This window comes from Euleptes europaea, chromosome 6 (genome assembly GCF_029931775.1).
Source record: "Euleptes europaea isolate rEulEur1 chromosome 6, rEulEur1.hap1, whole genome shotgun sequence".
NCBI classification, from domain to species: Eukaryota; Metazoa; Chordata; class Lepidosauria; order Squamata; family Sphaerodactylidae; genus Euleptes; species Euleptes europaea.
In genome coordinates, this window is record NC_079317.1 from 108,016,388 (window position 1) to 108,040,544 (window position 24,157).

General features: G+C 46.5%; 1 protein-coding gene across 1 annotated transcript in view; it reads left to right on the plus strand.

The window, feature by feature from the left end:
• Nucleotides 1–2,267: 2,267 nt before the first annotated feature.
• Nucleotides 2,268–24,157, plus strand: part of WNT10A (Wnt family member 10A) — a 94,005-nt gene continuing 72,115 nt past the window's right edge. Inside the window, exon 1 of the mRNA XM_056852044.1 lies at nucleotides 2,268–2,565. Within this exon, the coding sequence (XP_056708022.1) occupies nucleotides 2,268–2,565 (298 nt within the window). The remainder of the gene's footprint in view (nucleotides 2,566–24,157) is intronic.

Consider the following 24,157-nt stretch of genomic DNA (forward strand, 5'->3'; position numbering starts at 1 on the left):
TGCTTAGCCTCCAAGATCTGATGATATCATGTATTATGTTTACGTGTGGAAAAATAATTTCTGGTTGGGATGTTCAGGAGGAGAGAAGTATTGTGTAGTGAAGCAGTGTAACTCTCTGGCTGCCATTTCCCTATTACAGATAGTTCCCAAGTGCTTCCCCCCACCGGATTTTTTTATTTGGGGCATTCACATGTGGGAAAGCTCCCTGCAGAGCAAAAAACAATAGTGGGGTATGGATGCAAATCATTTGGTGAAATGGTGGGAAAGGGTTAAGTGCCCCCTGCCCTGCCAATTTTCTGCTCCTGATCCAGAAGTGGTTTTCTCTCATCTAAATGGACCATCAAGTTACTGCCATACATGTTGTGGTTTAGGCCTTAGTAGGCTGAGGTGGGTGTGCTTTATTAGGCCAAGCTTGTGAGGAAAACACACATTACAATTTCAAGCAAAATTCTGGATTTTTATCCTTTGTTGGCTATGATGAACTGACTAGAGGAGCATGAGGCATGACAAGTTTGTGCTTCTGCTGATTGGTTTTGATTATTGCATGGGACACAGGGTAAATTTAGCCTTTGTCTTACAGTCACCTTTGGCATGGCAAGTTTTGTGTGTTCCACCTTTCCTGCTGTGTAGACGGGTTGCATTTTGCAGTGTTGAAACTCTACAATTAAAGACTGAATGCCTCCAGGAATCCAGAAAAATGTTCTTAGGATTGTACTGCTATAGTGCAATTCTATTCAGGCTCAAGACTCTAGTCTCACACAACTGGAGCAACTCTGCCTAGGCTTGCATACTAAGTGTAGCAGGTAGAACAATCGGACGTTCATGTCCCTTCTAGATTTACAAAAGGAGCTGCTTTATGGGTCTTCATGGATCTCTTCAAGGAGCTCATGCACTGTCTGGAGGAGGATGCTTATGTCCAGCAAGTGTAATTTATGTACAGCAACAGGTTTTATTTTGATGGGGGTACATGAATTGTTCTGGTGGACTGCACATGAATTGCACTAGAATGTGCAAAAGAACTCTGTGATGCCCTTCCACTGCAGGTGTACTCATGAACCAGTGATTTATTTTGCTGACTTTGACAGTTCCAATCATTTTCTTTTGGCAGGGTGAAGTAGGGACAGACAGTTGCATGCATTCGCTGTTTGCTGCACAAGAACACATCTGGATAGCTTTTAGAAGATGCAGTGCAAGTGTTATGGGGCTAGTGGGAATCATAACATGAACAGAGCCAGAACTGTGATGCCTATGCAAAAAAGTCACATTTCTTGCTTAATCACCAATATAGTATGAGGCTGGATATAACAGTCACTGTTTGGTCCATGCTGGCCAAGCATGAGCTAGAAAAGGGGTGGGGAACCTTCTTTCCACCAAGGGCCATTTGGATATTTATAACATCATTTGCGGGCCATACAAAATTATCAACTTAAAAATTAGCTGACCAAGCCCCAAGCAGGCAGCTGCCCCAGATGACCCCCCCCCCGGCACGGGCAAGCAGGCAGGCATCCATTCAACCAGTGGGGCACTTGCCCACCTGGTGGCACAGGATGGTCTATTGCACCAGCCAGGCGTAGCCGTCCAGCCGCACGCTGGAGTTGCACCGGCTCCGCATGGTCGGGGCCGGATTCTATAGCAGGCTCCTGCTACCTCCACCTGCAGGGGTGAAATGAGGACACACTGGCTAAGAACTCACCCCCCCACACATTCTGGCCCTGCCCCCTTTAACCCCTCCATTGTCGCCACTTCTGCTCCCAGCCCTCTTGTAGTGCAGAGGGAATACGTTTCTCCACGGCCTGGGTGAGAAAGGGTTAGCACAGTTTCTTGGGCGGTCCTAGCAGCTCCATAGCTAATGACTCTTCTGCAAGTGGGGGGGAAGGTTCCTTTTCTCGGCAAAACAAGCTCACATCCGCCTTGTCTCTAATGATAGATGGGAGCAGTGGAGATAGTAATAAAACCCAGAGGGCTATTTTGAAACCACCACACTGGACCAAACAACATATGTAGGAATACACAGTTTCCAAACAAATACATTTTTTTTGTTTGTTATGGGGATGAAACAAGGATGAATACTTCTTGAAGGACCACAGTGGATGGGGAAAATGGTGGGGGTTATGTTACAGAAAGGATATGTAGGTTAACTATTAGAAATAATCAAAACTGAGCATTAGATATTGTGTCTCATTTCTTGGCATTTACCTTCTGAGATTGTTGACGTTTCTTTCTTTTGGGGTGAGGGATGTAATTGTAACTAGCTTTGGGATGTGATGATGGCCCCACTGATGACCCTCTGTATCCTCTCCAGCTCCTTCTCAAATGAGATCCTGGGTCTGAAGCTGCCGCTGGAACCAGTGCTAAATGCCAACACAGTCTGCCTGACCTTGCCTGGCTTGACACGGCGGCAACTGGAGGTATGTGTCCGGAATCCTGACGTGACGGCTTCTGCCATTCAAGGCATCCAGATTGCCATCCACGAGTGCCAGCACCAGTTCCGTGACCAGCGATGGAATTGCTCTAGCCTGGAGACCAAGAATAAGATTCCGTACGAAAGCATCATCTTCAGCAGAGGTGAGAGTGCTGCTCCTTTCCGTAGCATCTCTGTAATGCCTCCTGGAAATTAAAATGTACCACTTCAGGGGATGTTTTACTTACTTTAAAAAAAAGGAGAATTGAGTTGTGGAATTGTAATTTCATAATGAATACAGCACTGTCTTTAAGGCAGGCACATGGTTACTCACCCAAGCTTCAGTGGCTTCAGCGGGTGCTTTTTTGTGAAATGAAAACTTGTCCTCTTGCTCTGCAGGCCCAGCCTTGCACAAATTGGTCGCACTGGATAGATGATAACCACTGACATTAGGACAGGCATTGACATCAGTCTTGCTCAGATTGCTTTATTAAATAAACAGAATTACTGTGATCCAATAATGAATTTTAAATTTACAGAGGATTAATACATACTGATCTTGTAATATATAAGATATAACTCATATGTGCTGCTCCTGGGATTGTCTTGTTTGTTGGATGATGGTCCACCCAGTCTGGCATTCTTGATAAAAACCCTAGCAACTGGAAGTTGCTTTGTGGTCCCATGGTTGTGGCTACGAGTCCACCAGAGCCCCCCTAATTCCAAAGAAAGCATGGAAGAGCCTGTTTGTGCCAGTTTTGTGGAGTGGCGATCCTCTCTGTCTCTAGTTGATGAGTGGAGTTACATGGGGGGGGGGGGGAAGAGGAAGATTACAAGTACCTAGAAATATGTGGAGAAGCTTCTCCCCTTGATTCTTTGGTCTCAAAATATACCATTGTTTAATCTGTTCCCAGCTGCAGCACAATATGAGTGTGGGTTGGGAGAATATTGCTTAGTAGAGGAGAGAGATAGGCAGACAGGATCTGCAGATGGTTATTGAATGGGAAACCCTAAGGAAACTTTTCACTACTAATTGAGAAAAACAAATTATACATAAAGGTTTTACTAACTAGTGGAACTCTCTGCCACAGGTTATGATTAAGAGCCTGAGAAAAAGGGTCGGCTGTCTCAGTGGATGACAGAGTATAAAGAATTTTGAGCCATTTTTCATTGTTTCTCCAGTTCTGCTGGTGGTCTTCTCAGTCTTCTTGCCTCTATAGTTAGAAGCGCTTACTGAACCTAGCACACAAGTATGCCTCCTTGCAAAGTCATTGCATAAATATCATTTGGGAAAGCTCATTCTCATTTTTTGTCTTCAGAAGCTTAAGTCATAGGGGTTATTTCTTTGCTATGGAGGGGGGGATTACTGTAACTGTAGCAAACCCCGTGTAGCCACTAGCCTCTGATGTTGCAGCACAATTCATTGCCTCTGAAGACCACCTTAATTTCCCCAGTTACTACCTCACCTTTTTTATTTCCGGGAGTTTTGCCATATTCACTGTTAAAGCAATTCAGTTAAAAGTGTTGGCTGTAATATTTCCAGTAATCACGTATGACTTGAGATGTAGTACTGGTTGCATGAAATTTTTTTACGTCTGTGTTGATTGATAAGTTAGACTTGTGTTGCTTATCCAGAATTCATTTTCGTAATAACCAAGAAGCCTTCTAAGAAACAGTTCAATAGTCAGCATGTTTCTCTCCACAATCCCAGCCTCATACAGTAAAAGGATGCAGTAAAGAAGGAGATCTTTGTGTGGCTTCTCTTACTTGCAGAATCCTTGCTATGTTTCAGAAGGACAATTGGTTGGATCTCATTTGTGGTCTCTTATTAACAGAGGCTACTGTTCACACATCTGTAATTATTGTACCAAACGGAGATATTTTTTCATAGTGCCACATTCAGAAAAGGTGTGGGTTGGGTCTAGACCTTAAATTGTGGGTTTTGAACATCAAAGGCAACCCAGCAATACCTGCCAAAGTCTAACAATCTAAAACAGAAGTTTAGGCTGCAGTCCTCTTCACAGTTAGTTGTAAAGCATTATTGAGGAAGTATCATCAACATCATCTGGGATTTATTCCAGGTAAATATATTTAGGGTGGGCATATTAGGCTTCTCACATAGATCTATACCTCTGTTCATGATTCACTTTGCAAAGCTGCCTAAGAAAACATAGATATTTCAATTGGTACTGTTCTGGTTTAACTATACATGGGCATAGTGAGTGATGATTCAGAAGGCTGCAGATTCAAATTTCTAGTGCAGACTCACTCAGTGACTTTAAGGAAGCCACTGGATGTCAGCCTTGGCTTCTCTTCTGCAATATCGGGATAAAATACTGGACTACTTTATAGGACTGTTGTAACAATTACTATGATACTGTATGTGAGGTGGTTTGGAACTTGAAATGCTGTGCAATTTCTATTAACTGTCATTATTTCCCATAAAGCATTCTGGAAATTGAACTTTGGTGGGTTTTAAAAAAAATATTTCTCTACTACAGCTCCCTAGCCGCCTCAATTCCCAGGGGTTCCTGGGGAGGAGGAATGCCTTTTAAGCCAGTTTTTCTGCTGTTTGTGGTTTTAGTTCAACAAGTCTGCCCCAGCCTGTTCTCTCTTTCCCCCCTCCCGGGTCTGGCACCACAGCCCTCTAGAAAGCTTCAGAGACCTTTCTTCTTGGGGAGATCAGGAGCATACAAACCTGTGCAGATTTGGCTGTTTCTCTAGTTTCTGTTTTTCCACGAACAATGGAACAAAAAAGTCAGCCCCTCTGAAGACCATTTAAAAAACTGTCAGTGAAAATAGAACCCATTATTGCTTCCATGGCACCCTTGGACTTCGGCTGAGGAGTTGCATGTGCTGAAGAGGTAGTGGAGGGAGTCCCTGTGTCACTTGCATTAATGCTGTTTCTGGGTCTGGAGGGGTGAATTGCATCTTGCTGTGTCTCACAGGGGAATTCATTGTGCATACAAGGATGGTTCTTGGTAACCTAAAGTGACAGATCTCTTTAATCTTTCATGCTGTTTCCCACTTCTGCTTCCATCAGCTGAGCTGTGCATGCTTCTCACTTTAAATAATTTGTAGATCATACCTTTCTTCCCCTCACCCTAGTCCCTTATCTCTTATGCCTCATCATCTCCTTTTCCACCAAGTGAGGCAAAAGCAACCTCCCAAGACTCAGGGGCTGGGTATAGAAAAGCCACTTTCCCCATTCTGGCCTCGCTAGGCAGGTTCTGATATACCCGTATATACTCGGGTATAAGCCGACCCGAGTATAAGCCGACCCCCCCAAATTTGAGGCCAGAAAAGGGAATTTCTTATTGACCTGCGTATAAGCCGAGGGTCAATAAGAAATTCCCTTTACCGGCAATGCTGCACTCTAAAATGGCGGCCGCCATTTTAGAGCGCAAGGATGATCTCGCCCCTGCCCCAGGTCGCCCTCCTGCCGGCCTCCCGGGCCCTCCCAACCCACCCCAACCCACCCCGACCCCAGTCAACTGTAATTGACTTTAGTTTGAATATCAACTGTAATTCAGCAGTTGAATTACAGTTGATATTCAAACTAAAATCAATGCATTTTCCTGGGCTGAATAAAGACCTTGCATTCATGGCCCATTACCAATGCTGATTTCTCCACACCCATCTCTCCCCTGGACATCACAGACTCTTCTGCATACCACACCTAATCCCGTCAAGCCTGCTATTCACATTTACATACTGTTCCTCTACTTAAAGACCGATGGATTCACATTCTAGCTGTATCTGAAGAAGTGAGCTGTGGCTCACGAAAGCTCATACCCTACCAGAAAATATTTTTGTTAGTCTTTAAGGTGCTACTGGACTCTTGCCCTTTTTTGACAATGACAAATCAGAAGCCCTGCTTGTCAAAAGCCCCAGCTGGCTCTGCCTACTTTTAAAAAACACGTACTGGGTGCCAGGAAAGGTGCCCATGGGCCCTATGGGCACCCACAGCCTAGCTGAACATCTGATACAGTAGGTGGCAATGGGACCATATCATTCTGAAATGTTGTTGCTGAATTCCATCAGCCAGGACAGAGGACAACAACAGCTTGAAATGTTCTTTCAGCTATAAGGATGAAAAGGTTTTACTACTTTTTGTACACATTGCTTGTCATGTTCCACAACATGTCACTGAGGAGAATCCTTCATGCAACAAGTGGGACAATATCCTACAGTGCCCTCTTAGAACATTTTCTGGGAATAAGCTCATTGAACAATATCTTGTGCCTTTCGTTAGGATAGTGAGAGAACATATCCCCAAATATATAGAAGAACAGGAAGATTAAATGAAATAATCCTATCTACTCCCATTCCTCATGCCATGGTGTTTATATAATATGCATTTTTAGGAAGAAATCAGTGGTCATTTATGCTTATAAAGATTTGCCGCTCTGCAGACGCATGGTTTTTTTATTCGAATCTCATTGCCCCAAAGAAATTCCAGGAGTAGCAAGAGCCATGAAGAAACCCCGAAAATGCAGACATTCAGAGTCCCTCCCCCCGTGTATTGGTTGCGAAGAGTGCTGATGGCCGGCAGATCACGATCGGCAAGCACCCCTTGCCAGCTCCTGGAGCCTCAAGATCTTTTTCTGCTTGTCTCCCTAATATGCACGGCATCAAAGAAAGCCTCAATATGAGGTGTGTGTGTGTGTGTGTGTGTGTGTGTGTGTGTGTGTGTGTGAAAACAGGCAGCGGCCATGGAGTGGAACTCTCTGGCAGCCAGCCCCTGCGATTTGGGGGGGGGTTTACATTACTGCTTTAACGATATACCGATTAATTTAATAATATTTTAGTGTTTTATTGCTAGAATGCTATTAAATTAATCATTATATCATTAAAACACTGCCACACCTGAAGCTTCTGCCTTGGTGTGGGTCCCTCACCCTCCTCCCTTATTGTGGGGGAATCACTCTCTTGTCCCTCCTAGGGCTGTATATATCGATAAACACGAACCGAAAATAAACCCAAAATTAGCTGTTTTGGCAATATTGGGGCTTCGGCTTGTTGGGGTTCAGCTATTCGCCTTTGTTCTGTGCTTTCTCCCATTTTTCTATTTTTTTTACTGGTTTTGTTAGCGCCCCACCTTTTGAGTAGGGATCATGTAATCGGAGCCAACTTGGGCTGACCAACCTTCCAACCACACAACCATCCATCATCACTGGGTTCACTGGGTTAATCTGGATAAAGCTTAAGGATAATTTAAAAGACGGGGCTCACCCAGTCCCGTCCGGAGGGATATACCCTCCAACTAAAACGGAGCCATCTTCAACTCCTGCTACCACCAGCTTCTGAAGAAGATTTCTTCATCCACATGGATGAGCAATCTACTTCAGACAGCTCCTGTGGTCGAGACTTTGGCTGGCTCCGATCTCACCCCCCCTCTGAAAACCTGCTCTCAAACTGAAGGTTGCCCTAGTAGAGGCTTTGTTTCCCCGCACCGTGACCATCTCTTGAAATCTGGTTTTGATGACCACAATAAAGGACTGTTCACAGGATGTCATTTGCCACCAAAAGAAATGTTTCCTGTGCCTTATTTTTCTTGTATTTAAGCCTTTTCCCTCCGTTTGGAAGCTGATTTGCATGGACTTCATGCTATGCGCCCCAGATACGAAGGCAGCCTCCAGACTTTGAGGTGGCAGGCTGCCAATTGGCTCTTTCTTCCAGTCCTCGGCAACACTGAACTTCTGAATCTGAAACTGATGGACAGCTCAACTCGCAAATACCTGGAGGAGGGGTGACCCCTTTGCGGGCCCATAAAATTGTACCCCCTCTCCCAAAGTTCACCAAACTTTGGTGACTATCTAAGGAGAGTGCTTTGCAACCACGCTACAAATTTGGGGACTCTACTTCCAAAAATGCCCCCACAGGAACTTCAAAAAAATCCCCATAAACTATAATGGACCTGAATTTTTCAGTAAACCTGGAAATAACCCGAATGCCAATATTTACTGGGTATGGGTATTTGGCTTATTTTAGGTTTACTGAAAAAAACCGGGCCCAATAAACCTGAAATTTATCGATGTTTTTTGGGTACAATCCTAGTTTCTCCAGTTATTCCTTCGCTGGATAGAAAGTGCAGTTGGCGCAGCAGCTGCTGCTGCTGCTTCCAGCAAGGCCTCTCTCCACAAGAGATGCGAGCCAGGCTCCAGGGACGGAAAACAACAATGCCTTGTCTTGCTTGCGGCAGCAGAGTCACCCTCTCGCTGGCCCACATGAGCCAATTGCGGCCCCTCCAGGGCTCTGGGGACCAAGACAGCCCTCCCCCCCCGCGGGGCTTTGGAGTGCTGCGTGCAAACTGGTCTCTTGGTACTCCTTGTCTAGGGCATGCTGATGGAGGAGCATGGAGAGAAGCAACACAGGTGTCCACCATCAGAAGAGAGGCTGCCCAGGAGAGACCTGTCGTTAAAACATTAAACAAAATGCATGGGGGTGGGGAAAGCTGGCTTCCAAAATCTTTAAAGTACTTCCTAAAATGGTGGGTCTGTGAGAGCTGGTGTGATGGCGGGACAGGGCAACAATGAGTGGGGGCAGAAATAACCCAAAGTTGAGATTATTCATGAAAATTGTCTCGCTTTTGGATCAAGGAAAAATTTAAATTTGTGATAAAAGAGCTTTCTGAAATCCCAAAGCTAGTGTGGGTCGGCCGCGGGGTGACCCCTGAAGGACAGATAATTAATGCATAAGTCAAAAAAAGCCTTGGGGCACTTCTGCTTGGATAGTACGGCTAATAACCAAGCATAAATGGCCATAGTTTGATTGAGAGGCCGTAAGAAGATAGACAATTTACCCTTTCCTTACTCATGTTTCCCTAGCAAGGAAGCTTATTCCAGTGATTAATTATCCTCTTAACATTTTCACCTTTACACATAAGAAGTTAACTGTATTGAGCAGCTGGTGGGGCCTGTTAGTACATCCACATTCTTAACATTGCTTCTCTGTGGTCTCTGCAGACCCATTTACTATGTCTATGGAGATCTTGGTTCAGAACCTTCTAGAATTTGAGTCCAGAGGCTGGCACTCCCCTCTCCCCTCTCCAAAAGGAAGGTGCAGTGTGAAGGGACAGTGCTCTTCAAGGTGACTGCCGTCAATTCCTGGCTGAAGAGTCTGTTCAATTGTTAACTGATTCTGTAGGTTCCTCTCAAATTCAGTTTATCCACTAGCTTAATTTCTGTGCAGAGCAGGATCCTAGCCAACCAGGGTCTTTTCTGTGTTCAGATGTGATTTACTTCTGTGTTCCTTTGTTGTATGTGATAGTGTTATAAGAAGAGGTGAGAGCAATGCCTGAGGAAATTGGTAACAAAGCCAGCATATTGGAGATGAGGATATTTTCTGTACTACATAAGAAGTCAAGGGCTTGGTGGGACTAAAAGGTTTCTGGGATGCTGTATGTCATGTCTGTGCGCCTATGAGCCTCTTCTTGTGTGAAATAGACATGATGGCAAGAGGATGAGCATTATGAGGCACTTGTGTCCTCCACTTGACCATCACAAGTCACGTTGACCAGGTGTTCTCTGAGAGTTCCATGCTCAGAACTTAATTCCAGGTTGGCAGAGGCCTGATTCTAATTGGGACTGTGACATATGGGGGTGGCGATTTCAATCCCCCTCCCACACACATCATTGCCCCAACCTGTAATGGCACTAGAGATCTGCTGTTTGTCCTGTTGGGGAAACTTACTTGTACTGCTTGCAACACATACGTTTCTCCAACAAGGCGCATAGTAGCTTTCTAGGGGCATTTTAGATTGGGAAACCCCACACACCGCGATCTCCCTTGGGTCTTTGCACATCTGAGAATTAAGTTCTGAGCACTAAACATCCAGACCCCATCTGTCAGCCTAACAGGATATGAGGACTTCGTGATGTGTGAATCAGCCAATCTGAATCATGATTCCATCCTTTTCCCCAAACTCCTGTTGTTTGTACAAAGGGGGACTTTATATTTCTTGTTAAAATAGATCTGTGTTGTAGGGTACAGGTCACACATGCTCCTAAAGGGAAGGAGAGAAGGTACACATTTGCCTTCCACACAAGACAAGAAAGAGAGTGCACCTGATTCATGCCTATCCGTATCACCACTTCATACGTAAAGCTACGTTGTGTGTGGGTTGTATTTGACTCTGTTCATCTTTTTTAATGCAGTTGTGCCTTAGGGCTCAGATGTGGAGGTCCAGAATGTGGCTCAGCATAGGACCCATCCTTTAATCAGACGTTGGTTATCATTTTTGGCTTTTTCCCCCCCAGCCCTTTTGCAGACTGAGAAGGTTCAGAGCCTTGCCCGGCCATAGGTCTGCAATGTGCCATTGAGCAAGTTACTGTTTCTCAGCCTCAGTTCTTTGTCTATAAAACGGGGTGATGGAGTCCTATATCTATGGTTTGTTGTGATGGAAAAAACCCTGCATGTTAGCAGTGCTGAGTAAAAAAAATCAGAAACTTATGATTAACAATGGATTCTGGATGAGAAATCCCTGCTCAAAGGAGGCCCTCTGTGTCTCCACAGTGCAGCACCCCCAGCAGCTAGAACGCGTAAGGTCTCAGGGGCTGCTTATGAAGATGGAAGGAGGCAAGTTACAATCTGCAGCAAAGAGCTGAAGCTCTGGCAAGTTGCCAGTCCCTGGCGGGTTCACGTGCAGTTTAATTAGGAAAAGAGGGAGGAGGGGCAGGGAGAGAGAAAGGGTGACATGTTGCAACTAGCTGCCTGCATAACCCTCAGAGGAATTGGGAAGGGGAAGTGGTAGACAACAGCACATGGGGCAAGAAAGACTCTCCCTGTATCCCAGGAGGGTAGTTGCTCCTCTTTTGACACGGATAGATGAAACTTCCAACTAAGTGGAAAGCATTTTGCTAGGACATACTGTGGCCAGTTCTGGTACCTGGATGAACACCTATCAGAGAGAACGTGAAGAAGAAAGACTAATAATTACTTGTGGAAGGACAGAATAAACAGCTAAATCTGAGACTTTGTTAAAATATACACACGGTGATATTTTTTTTGCAGGAGTTTTGCTAATGTGGGTGTATTCTGTATTTCTGTGGGTTGAAGGCCTTAAGTAGTATCATATTCTCCAATCCTTGACAAATAGGTGCATTTGTTTAGTGTTAAGTCAACAAGGGGTTCATAATTTGAATTCCCCTATTCTATATATTGTCCTCATAAAACAGGCTTGCGGAGCCCTCTGCTGCCCACCTTCTCTGCCGCTGCAGTCCACGTTGCTGTTTAGCAGTTGTTCTGAAGTGAGGATCTGTGGGGAATGGATTGGGGGCAGTTGGGTTGCTATATCTATAAGGGGAATTTACAGTGCAATCCAGACTACGCACCAATTAACAGCCACTAGGCAGGGATACAATTTCTACTAAATTTCATCAGATTATTAACACGAGTGTAGCATTATCTTTGTGCTAGGAGAAGACAAAGCTGGGGCTGTTGGTTACACTGATAAAGACTCTGCCAGTATGAGGGGCAAAATGGGGGCAGAGCTGAGAAGTGATGGGGGAGGTGTGGCACTTAGGCTGCTCTGATTGCTCAGAGGAGGGGTCACCTCTCACACGATACATAATGTTACTTAGCAAGAGGTGTGGTGTGAGCAAATCATCTAGGGAGGGCAGTTTTGTGTTGGCAATCCCTAGAAACACTGTTGGGGGAGGGGGAGGCAGAGACTTCTTGGACATCATGACACACTACAAACATATGTCAGTGCTGTCAAGTCGCAACCAACTTATGGTGACCCCAGCTTCCAAGGCAAGTGAGAAGCAGAGGTGGTTTCCCACTGCCTTCTTCTGCAGTCTTCTTTGGTGACCAGCCACTCAAGTACCAGCCCCTCTTAGCTTCCAAAATTTGACAAGTTCAGGCTACGCCATGCCACCTTCCCTCCCCATGAAAAACTAGGGATTTCAAAAGTCTCTGGTAAAACCATAGAGGTTTTTGACATTCCTGAAGTGTTATGTTGTAACTTCCTGTTCTGAAACAGAAAGTGACCACCCCACCCCACCCTGCGCCAATCTATTGAGCGAGGGTGGGAGGTAGGAACCATTACCTGGAGATATTCCCCAGCAATAACAGGTATCTGGTAACCCTAAAATCATCCCAGTAGAGGACATGATTCTGACTGGCTCAAGAGCCAACTAGGTTCACCACTGGAAATGTTAAGGCTTACAAAGGGTGGAGCTATAGCTCAACAGTAAAGTTTCATGTTTGCATGCAGAAGATCCCTGGTTCAATCCTTTGCATTTCCCATTAAAAGGTTCAGATAGGAGGATAATGGGGAAAATCTCTTCCTGAGATCCCGGAGAGCCACGGCCAGTTGGACCTTGACAGACTAAGGGGCATTTTTATATGCTTGAGCCACAGCAAGAGAACCCTACTTATGTATCAAGGTGTGTGATATTGGGCTACATCATTCTGCTCCCACATCTAGAGAGCTCTGTGGGAACTCACTGGCAGTCTTCAAGCAGTTGGCTGGGTGAACACTTGTCAGGGATGCTTGAGGCTGATTTTGCATCGAGCAGGGGGTGGGACCAAATAGCCTGTATGGCCCCTTCCAACTATAATTTTATGATTCTATAACTCTGATGATGGGGAACATAGTGCCAGAAAGCACTTTGCAGAAATATCAAGCCACCAAGGCAAACACAAAGGTAAGAAGGGGAGATGAATAACCCTTGTATTCTCCCAGAACCCTCACAGGCACTCCAGACACAAACCCTGAAATCAACTTCACTTCTGAAATCGGGTCTGAGAGGTCAAGGCATTTCACAGAAGTAAGTGAAAGGGGTTGAGGTCAGGGAGGTAGAGATTGTATACGGATCACAGCTGGAACATTTGTCTGTGGCTTGTTCTTATGCTGGTGAGACACTAGCCTGGCTTGATTGTGGCAGCAGGATATGCCGGCCAACCTCCAAACAAAGAGAGAAGCTGATGAGCTCCTCTGCAGCAGCAAAACAGGTAGCTCACCACTGGCAGAAGACTGTTCAAAAGGAATGTGGGGAGACAGTGAAAGTTGGAAATGAATGGGGGTTGTTGCTCTCCTCCAGCCCATAGGATGCTAAGGGTGGCAGTAAATGGATTACACAAGATCCACTGGGAAAATTAGGTGTCTTCTCATGAAGGTGGGGGGCAAGGGATGCTTTAGACTGAACAGGGGGTTGGACTAGATGGCCTGTTTGGTTCTATGATAAGGGAGAGGTTCTGTTGGCTTCTTAGGATCACCAGCTCCTCTACTAGAGCCTGGGTCCAGAGGATGCTGACATTAAAGGAGTTGCTGGGAAGGAAGTAACCAGCAAGCTCCATTCTTATCTGCTGAGCACCCCAAGATGTGCAGAGCGCTCAAACCCCCCCGGGGCCACAGAAGTTGCTTCCATATGGAGCTTTTGCTTTTCATTCCCTCCTCCAAACTGCAGCATTGTGGGAGAGGATTGGGGGGGGGGGCTTCTGCGCAACACTATTGTGTAGTCAGCGGCCTTCTAGGTTTTCCCCTGCTTTGCTGAACGTTTTCCAAAATCTGCTTTTGTATGATCTTTACAGAAAGATCATGCTCTAAATGGGTTTGGGTTCTATGTGGATGGCCAAGCTCCAATTACCACTCCAGTCCCCAACATCTGGTTTCATGTTCCTTTGCACCTGCCATTTTGCTGGCCTTTAAAAACCAGTACTAGATATATCATTATACTGTATAAGTCCTTATACTATAATGAGGTACCTACTACTGATTCAAAGAAAAACCTTGTGAAAAGCACTTTGGCAACGGGGGGCGGGGGCGGGGGATGACAGGCATGAGGGGACAGTGCTGAGAACCCCCTCCCCACATGGAGCCTGTGTTGCCACTGCAGATGCCTCTGCAAATGAGAGCACAATGGGGAATTATCCCCATGTGGTAGCAGCCAGCCTGTCTATTCCCTGCAACAGGGGGAAAATAAAATCTAAGTTAGCAACTTGCCTTCCCATCCAAGCTGGCCTCTCACAGTGGGGAAGATTTTTTTTGGGGGGGGAAACCATTGTTGGTGAACATTGAGCACTCCATTCCATTCACTGGCACTGCAGTTCATGACTCATGTGTCACTCTTCCTTTCAAGATCGGCCTATGGAACATGGAAGAGAGCAAAACATGTCCAGAGTAGGGTCATGCAAAAAGAAAAACAAAATCAGTAAATTTCAGGTTCGGGTTTATTGGGCCCAATTTCCCCCCCGGTAAACCTGGAATAAGCTGAATTCTCATACTGGTAAATATGGTATTCAGGTTTATTTCTGGGTTTACTGAAAAAAATCGGGTCCATTATACTCTATGAAATTTTTTCGAAGCTCCTGTGGGTGTGTTTTGGGAGATAGAGTTCCCAAATTTTCAGGGTAGCTTGAAGGGACTTTCCTTGCATGAACCCTGAAGTTTGGTGAAGATTGGGTCAGGGGGTCCAATTTTATGGGGTCTGGAGGGGTCACCCCTCTCCTCCATAGAAAGGCACGGTAAAGTTTACATTATTTTCCTATGGGAAGTGGGGCCACCCCTTCAGGACACCATAAAATTGGACCCCTGACCCAATCTTCACCAAACTTCAGGGTTCATGCTACCCTGAAAATTTGGGGACTCTGCCTCCAAAAACGCCCCCACAGGAGCTTCGAAAATAATTTTCCATAGACTACAGTGGCCCTATTTCACATGTGCTGGGAATTGCTAAGCCCACTTTCCCATCATTGGTGTCAATTGGCCCATGCAAAGCAATGGGAGGACCAGTCTAAGTTCCAGTGGAAAAGTGGAGAGGTATGTGAGTAAGTACTGGCCAATGCCTCCCTCCCCAAGAACTCACGCAAGCCCTACACAACCAGGCACCAACCCAATCCAGCAGCACAACAAACTACATAGAGAAGTCTAACGGAGCTGATACTCTTTACAAAAACCCTGAAACACAGCACACCACAACAAAATCAAAGTGGGGGCACTTTTGCCATCCAATACGAAACCACAGTCCTACACTATGCACAGGGCGGAGGCCAAACACCAGCACCCAGGCATGCTCGGGAGGCACATGCCCAACAAAACCTATGTCCAGCCACACAATGCCAGGTAGCTACTGCCAGCCCAGATGTGGTGCCAAGCCAATCCGACACACAGGGCAAAACCCAACAACAACTAGGCACGCAACAAAGATACATACCCACACTTTTCCCTTGGAAGAAAGGCCTCAGAAAGTGAGAGAGAGGGGGTTCGTTATGCACCCAGATCCTCTTATTATCTCTGCAGTCTCGTACATCATCACACAGACCACCAGGTGGAAACGGTGGTGCTGCGGCTGCCTTTCACCATCGCTGGCTCTCCTCTTCCCACCTCCCAACCCTGCAATGAAGAAAGTTAGGGGGTGGGGGTAAATACTTGAATAGTTTCATTATTGTTGTAGCCACTCTGTTAGTTTCTGTTGTGTAACGTTTAAAATGCTTGTCCCTATCCTACTGTGTCCCTTTCATCTCTGAAGAGATGAAGAACAGTTTTGGGGCGGCTGTATTAATCTCACCAGCATGCAAATTTGGTGTGGGTTGCAGGTCCAAGGGGTGAGCCATGAGTGAGCCGAGAACCACCTTCAACATTCCCTTGTGGCGCATGGCCATGAAGGGTCAATGGAGGCCTTGGTTTGCTTGCGAGAGTGTTCCAGGTGGCGTTAGGGGTTGGGGAGGGGAGACTGCCACTTGGGAATCTGCCAATCCAATTGGGAATCTGACCTGCCACGTCTTTCTGATGCTGATGATTCAGGGAAGAGCATTTCACCCATACTTCCCAAGAAAGGCCCCAAGGAGATGCAGGCACAAGCATTTGCTCACCTCAGTCATCCTCAAAGTCCAGGGCTGGAAAACCAAACAGAGGCAAGTTGATCTTGAGGAATACCAACTTCTCTGCATGCCAGGGTGCTATGTGTGAGTGATGTGGGCTGAGGGTGTCGCCCAAATGGGAAAAAATGCACTCACTCTGGACGCTCATCGGAGGGCAAGAGAGGAGCCTCTGGGCCACTAGAGAGCAGTCCGGCCAGATTGACTCCTTCATGGCCCAGTAGCTCAGCGGACTCGAGGACTGTAACTCGTAAGGCTCCCCAAGGTACTCCCTCACCATTGCAGTTCTTCATAGAATCATAGAGTTGGAAGGGACCACCAGGGTCATCAAGTCCAACCCCCTGCACAATGCAGGATATTCACAACTACCTCCCCCCTCCACACCCCTAGTGACCAGAAGATGGCCAAGATGCCCTCCCTCTCATGAACGGCCTAAGTTCATAGAATCAGCATTGGTGACTATGACGCACCCTCCCTTTTAACCCCTTCAATATCCCACTCTCTCAGCTCGACTACACGCTGAGGGAAAAGCGTTGGCCTGAGTGTATTTGTGAGGAGATTATTTTCCTTCTCCTCCAGTCCCTCACCAGTATTTACCTCAGAGAGAAATAGGAGACAAGAGGCTTTTTAATTTAAACAGACAAAACAGGGAAGTTTATTGAACAGAACTCACAGAGATTGGTTTTCAAGAAAAAGGCAGAATTTGGGGGGGAAACTCAGAGTCAGATTTATATACGCAAGATTACTTCAGAGAGATAGCTTAGATGTTTTCTTCACTCAAGTTCCCTCAGTTCTTAGTTTTCACGCTTAGTTCTGTCCCTCAAAGCTGTTATTCAGATGCAGACGCTCAGACTCTGTCCCCAGCCCAGCTCACCGGAGCGAAGGAGGTCTGAGTCCCTCTCCCTCCTCAGAGAGCTCACAGAAGTTTGGGGAAATATCCAAAATCCCTCTTCCAGCTCTCTCTCTGACTACCCCACCTCAGTGGCTGTGATCCTCCACACCTCCCTGCTACCGGAACGGCTCTACCTCAGAGACTCATTCCCCTTTGTGACTTGAGAACGGGCCCTCAGTCTCTAACCCCATTCTCACCCCTGTCACTACCACAGGGGTTGTGTGTGTGTGTGTGTGTGTGTGTGTCAATCGCTTCGGCTTTAACAGAACCCCCCTCGGGTTCACAGAGAGTACAGTCTGGCTTCTGCTCAGTTTCGCTACTAAGCTCAGAATCTATCACAGCCTCATAGCCAGGCCGGGTCCCCAAGCTTCGAATGCTTTCCTGCCTCCCAGAGCCCAGGGTGTCCAGCTGCTCTCTCTGGCTCCGCCCGCTCTTGGTCTGTCAGCTCTGGCGGCAGATTGACCCCCTTATCCGTCACACTGACAGATGGCCATCTGGCCTCTTCTTAAAAACCTCCAGGGAAGGAGAGCTCACCACCTCCCGAGGAAGCCTGTTCCACTGCTCTAACTGTTAGAACATTCTTCCTAGTGTCTAGAGGGAAACTCTTCTGATTTAATTTTAATCCGTTGGTTCTGGTCCGACCTTCTTGAGCAACAGAAAACAACTCGGCACCCTCCTCTATATGACAGCCCCTCAAGAACTTGAAGATGGTTATCATATCCCCTCTCAGTCTTCTCCTCTTCAGGCTAAACATACCCAGCTCCTTCAACCTTTCCTCATAGGACTTGGTCTCCAGACCCCTCACCATCTTTGTTGCCCTCCTCTGGACACATTCCAGCTTGTCTACATCCTTCTTAAATTGTGGTGCCCAAAACTGAACACAGTACTCTAGGTGAGGTCTAGCCAGAGCAGAGTAAAGCGATACCATCACTTTGCATGATCTGGACACTATACTTCTGTTGATGCAGACCAAGATCGCATTTGCCTTTTTAGCTACCGCATCACACTGCTGACTCATGTTCGGTGTTTGGTCTACTAAGACTCCAAGATCCTTTTCACACACACTACTGCTCAGACAAGTCTCCCCCATCCTATAATTATGCATTTGATTTTTCCTACCTAAATGCAGACCTTTACATTTGTCTTTGTTGAAGTGCATTTTATTAGTTCTAGCCCACTTCTCCAGCCTGTGAAGATCATCCTGCATCTTGGATCTGTCTTCTACTGTATTTGCTACCCCTCCCAATTTAATATCATCTGCAAATTTAATAAGCATCCCCTCTATTCCTTCATCCAAATCATTTATAAAGATGTTGAACAACACAGGGCCCAGCACAGATCCCTGAGGAACTCCACTAGTTGACTCAATAAAGCAGGGGTGGGGAACCTTTTTTTTTTTTTTGCCAAGGGCCATTTGGATATCTTGGACATTATTTGGGGGCCATACAAAATTTATATATATAAAACAAAAAGTAATCAGCAGTGCAATGTTATGCAGGTCTACTCTAAATCCTACTCAAGTCCAGTCAGCGGGGCTTACTCATTGGAAAATGTCAGCAGGTTTGTCCTGCAGATGTCTAGGATCTTAACCAATTGGCAATCTACGCATTTTGGTCCAGAGAAACTATGAAGTACATTTTGTTTATTGAGAAATTTTACATGCTGCTTGGAAATTGACTTGGATGGCCCAGCCTGATCTCATCAGATCTCAAAAGCTAAGCAAGGTCGGCCCTGGTTAGTACTTGGATATGAGACCACCAAGGAATACCAGACTCTTTATGCAGAGAAAGGCAGTGGCAACCAACCTCTGTTCATTTCTTGCCCGAACCAGCAATGCCGTGGATTGAACTTAGAAGGGTACAGATTGGGGAGGGGCACAGAGTACACAGAGAGAGATGCTGCATGTTTGGTAGTCCATCCTGCACCTAGGACCTTCTGCATGCCAAACAGATGCTCTACCTCTGAGACACAACCCCTGCCAAGCAGAGGCTCTACCCCTGATCCACAGCCCCTCCCAAGCAGATGCTCTCCCCCTGATCCACAGCCCCTCCCAAGCAGATGCTCTCCCCCTGATTCACAGCCCCTGCCAAGGAGATGCTGTACCACTGATCCACAGCCCCTGCCAAGGAGATGCTCTCCCCCTGATCCACAGCACCTTCCAAGCAGATGCTCTCCCTCTGATCCACAGCCCCTGCCAAGGAGATGCTCTCCCCCTGATCCACAGCACCTCCCAAGCAGATGCTCTCCCCCTGATTCACAGCCCTTGCCAAGGAGATGCTGTACCACTGATCCACAGCCCCTGCCAAGGAGATGCTCTCCCCCTGATCCACAGCACCTCCCAAGCAGATGCTCTTCCCCTGATCCGCAGCCCCTCCCAAGCAGACGCTCTCCCCGATCCACAGCCCCTGCCAAGGAGATGCTCTCCCCCTGATCCACAGCCCCTGCCAAGGAGATGCTCTCCCTGATCCGCAGCCCCTGCCAAGGAGATGCTCTCCCCCTGATCCACAGCACCTCCCAAGCAGATGCTCTCCCTCTGATCCACAGCCCCTGCCAAGGAGATGCTCTCCCCCTGAACCACAGCCTCTGCCAAGGAGATGCTCTCCCCCTGATCCACAGCCCCTCCCAAGCAGATGCACTCCCCCTGATTCACAGCCCCTGCCAAGGAGATGCTGTACCACTGATCCACAGCCTCTGCCAAGGAGATGCTCTCCCCCTGATCCACAGCACCTCCCAAGCAGATGCTCTACCCCTGATCCGCAGCCCCTCCCAAGCAGATGCTCTCCCTCTGATCCACAGCCCCTGCCAAGGAGATGCTGTCCCCCTGATCCACAGCCCCTCCCAAGCAGATGCTCTCCCCCTGATCCACAGCCCCTGCCAAGGAGATGCTCTCCCCCTGATCCACAGCCCCAGCCAAGGAGATGCTCTCCCTCTGACCCACAGCCCCTGCCAAGGAGATGCTCTCCCCCTGATCCACAGCCCCAGCCAAGGAGATGCTCTCCCTCTGACCCACAGCCCCTGCCAAGGAGATGCTCTCCCCCTGATCCACAGCCCCTCCCAAGCAGATGCTCTCCCCCTGATCCACAGCCCCTGCCAAGGAGATGCTCTTTCACCTGATCCACAGCACCTCCCAAGCAGATGCTCTTCCTCTGATCCACAGCCCCTGCCAAGGAGATGCTCTCCCCCTGATCCACAGGCCCTGCCAAGGAGATGCTCTCCCCCTGACCCACAGCCCCTGCCAAGGAGATGATGTATATATTTGAAGGGGGGGGGTCCATATCTCTCCGGATCCAAGTTTTTTCTTCATTTTAGGTGCGAAAACAGCAATATATCAATGATGCCCTGTAAATGCCGTCGGCAATTTTTAAAGTCAAACTAATTCCCTCCCCCCGCCCCACTCTCCTGCTGCTTCGTCTCTTAGTTTGTATCGCCATCAGAAATCAATTATGCAACTTTTTTTCCAACTCTTTACTGGATAATCAATTTTCTTTCCAGGTGACAGGAGCTCTGAAAGTTGTTCTTCCAGGGAAAGCAAAAAGAAAATCACATTGGAAGATGACTTCTTCGAGTTCAACCAAAATGGCACCTCAGCAATGCCACCTCGTGCGCTGTGAACCCTTCCCTTAGAATCATAGAGTTGGAAGGGACCACCAGCGTCATCTAGTTCAACCCCCTGCACAATGCAGGAATTTCACAGCTACCTCCCCCACACACATACACCCAGTGACCCCAACATTGCTGACAGATGGTCATCTAGCCTCTGTTTAAAACCTCCAGGGAAGGAGAGCTTACCACCTCCCGAGGAAGCCTGTTCCACTGAGGAACCGCTCTAACTGTTAGAAAATTCTTCCTAATGTCTAGTTCAGGGGTGGGGAACCTCCAGCCCACGGGCCATAAACGGCCCGCGGGATCATTTCAGCCGCCCCCCAGCCCACCTGCAGAGGGCCCCCTGGCCAGCCCCTCCCTGCTGGATCTCCCGGCTGGCGCGCACTTCCCGCACGGCAGCCAGAGGACCCCCTGCCAAGCCCCTTCTCACTTGAACCTTGGAGTTGGGGATAGAGCAACTTGGAGTGTAAAAGCCTTGATTAATTCTTAAACTTAGGACTAATTCTCACGGAGATAGTAAAATTGTGTCTGGAAGGTATTATAATTTAGGAAGTCATAGACTACAGGATCATGTCCAACTTCATGACTGGATTGAAACACTTAGAATAATTATTTCAGAGCTGACTGTGTTGGTCAGGTTTCTATGGGTTTCTCCACTGAGTCAGACAGTACATTTCCACAACTGACCTAGTTAACCATTATATTATATGGCTAAAATTCAGTATTGTAAAGCAGTGTGTTTCTTCCTATTCTTCTGCCTGGTTCATCTCCTTTGTTCTGTGCCCTTTGGAACAACTCCCAGACAAGGGCTTCTTAAATTTATCAGGTGGGTTGGTTACAGGCCAAGAGGTAGAGACTAATGCCAACTAAGTGGAGAGGCTGTGACTCAGTGGTACAACTTCTGCTTTGCTCGCAGAAAATCCCAGGTTCAATCCTCCTCAGCATTGCAAGTTAAAAGGCTGTGGTAGTAGGTGATGTGAAAGCACCCTGCCAGCCTGAGTAGATAATACTGCTCTTGATAGACCAACGGTATAAAACAGCTTCATGTATTCATGTATATGTGATGGCTGTAGGGACACCAGGCCTCCTGGTGAGACCTGAGGGTCCCTTGGAATTTCAACTCATCTCCAGACTACTGAGATCAGTTCCCCTGGAGAAAACGGATGCTTTGGAGGATGGACTCTATGGCATTGTACCCTACTGTGGTCCCTGTATTCCCCAGGCTCCATCCCCAAATCTCGAGGAGTTTCCCAACCTGGATCTGGCAACCTTACCCCATCCCCTGCCAGTGGCTGGGGGGGGGGAGGGGGGAAGCTAGCAACCCTAGAAGGTTGAACAGTCAAGGCAAGCATTACGCGGAGCATATGGAGGAAAAGTGGTTGAGCCAGTGGTATGATCCCACTCCCCTCTCTGCACAATCTTCTGTGGTTATAAATGAAAGAGAGAATCTCTCTCTCTTCCCTTCCCACACACATTTCTCTAATCTAATCTTATTTATCTGTCTTAAGTATCCTTATGTACCTCATAAGCGGAAATACCTCCTTTATCTCAGGTGTAAACTCACATATAATATTCTGTCCTTCAGTGTGAGCATTTATCTTCTACTTGTAATATGAAACCGAGTGTTGAGGAGGGTTTGTCTTCCTCCATTGGTAAACTTAGTGCTGGAAATTCCCTTCTGCGCAGTGAAGTAATGCCGAGCCACGGTGGCTGCAGCCTGCAGTTTCTTCTCTTGTGGGAGCTCACGTGACGCCAGGGTACCTTCACAAAGTATAAACAAAGCCAAAAACAGAAGCATGCTCTAATTATAGCTGGTAAGTTTTCCAATTGTTGAGACTCGAAGGTGCCTCAGAATTCCCTTGCCATCATCACTTTTAAATTGTCCATAACTGCATAAGGCCTGAAGGGAGTCTCAGAGTCACCTAGTACAGGATTCTCCAACGTGGTGCCTGTGGGCACCAGGATGACTGCCAGTGCTTCCCTTGGTACCCACCAAACGTGTAAGGAAGTGGATGGGGCCATTGAAAAGCAGGGCTTGTTACTGGCTGTCCTTGTTCAAATGAAAGGGTTTTCCACTGGAGGATCAGGAGGACTGGTAAGTACCTGGCATTTCCTTAGCCAGTGTGCAGTTCCATTCCCTCTTAAGGCTTTCCATCTTCCCAGGAGGTTTGAGGAGGGACATACGCCATTTGGATCTGCTTCCTGTGGTAGCCATTTTGGGTTTGGTTCTGCCCCCTATGGCAGCCATTTTAAGATGGCACTCACTACTCCCTCTCAAAATCCCAAAGGGAACCCCTGACCTAACGTAATCCTCTGTCTCAGAAACCACTATGTCTGAATTGTTGCCAGAGATTGGCTTCTGATAGCAGGGCCAGAAGTCAAACCAAGAATAGGACACTAGAGTTTTATCAGCTAGAATCAAAAAGTTAATTAAAGATTCGATTCATGAAGACCAAGCAGGTTTTGTTCCGGAAAGACAAATTAAGGACAATGTCAGGATACTTTTAGATGCACTGAACTACTATGAACATAATATTCAACATAAAGCAGCTTTTGTCTTCCTAGATGCAGAGAAAGCTTTTGACATGGTTTCCTGGGATTATATGAAAAAGACTTTGGAAGTAATGAATTTTGGAGAAAAATTTAGAAGAGGTATAGATGCCATATATACCAAACAGAAAGCGAAAATATTGGTTAATGAATCAATGTCAGGAGAATGTAATATATAAAAAGGGACGAGACAAGGATGTCCACTTTCTCCTTTACTTTTTATTTTGGTTTTGGAGTCCCTGTGCTGTAAAATTCGTGAATCAAAGGATGTAAATGGACAAATAAATAAACAAACAGGAATTTAAAATGAGGGCATTTGCTGATGATCTATTATTGATTTTAGACGATCCTAATCAATCTGCACTTAAATTGAAGGAGATATTGGACTCTTATAGTAATGTTTCAGGATTTAAAATCAATCAAGAGAAAACACAAACGATTTTTAAGAATTTTTCCGGAATAGAACAACATTTTATTGCTACGACAGGTTGGCAGAAAGCGACTAAAGTGAAATACTTGGGAATTTGGATTTCTATAAAAAATGCGTATTTGATTACTAACAACTCTATCAAATTATGGGAAGAAATAAAGAAGGATATGATGATTTAGACTAATAAGATACTCCCTGCTTGGCCGCATTTCAACAATACAAATGAATGTATTACCAAGACTATTATTTTTGTTTCAGAATCTTCCTATAATATCCCAAGTAAAGTATTTTAATACCTGGAAGAAAGATTTATTGAATTTCATCTGGCAAGGCAAAAAAACCAAGGATTGCATATAAATATTTGGTGGATTCAAAAGAGAGAGGTGGACTTGCACTTCCTAATTTTAAGCTATATGCTGAGGCGGCTGCTTTAGTATGGTTGAAAGAGTGGATGGAC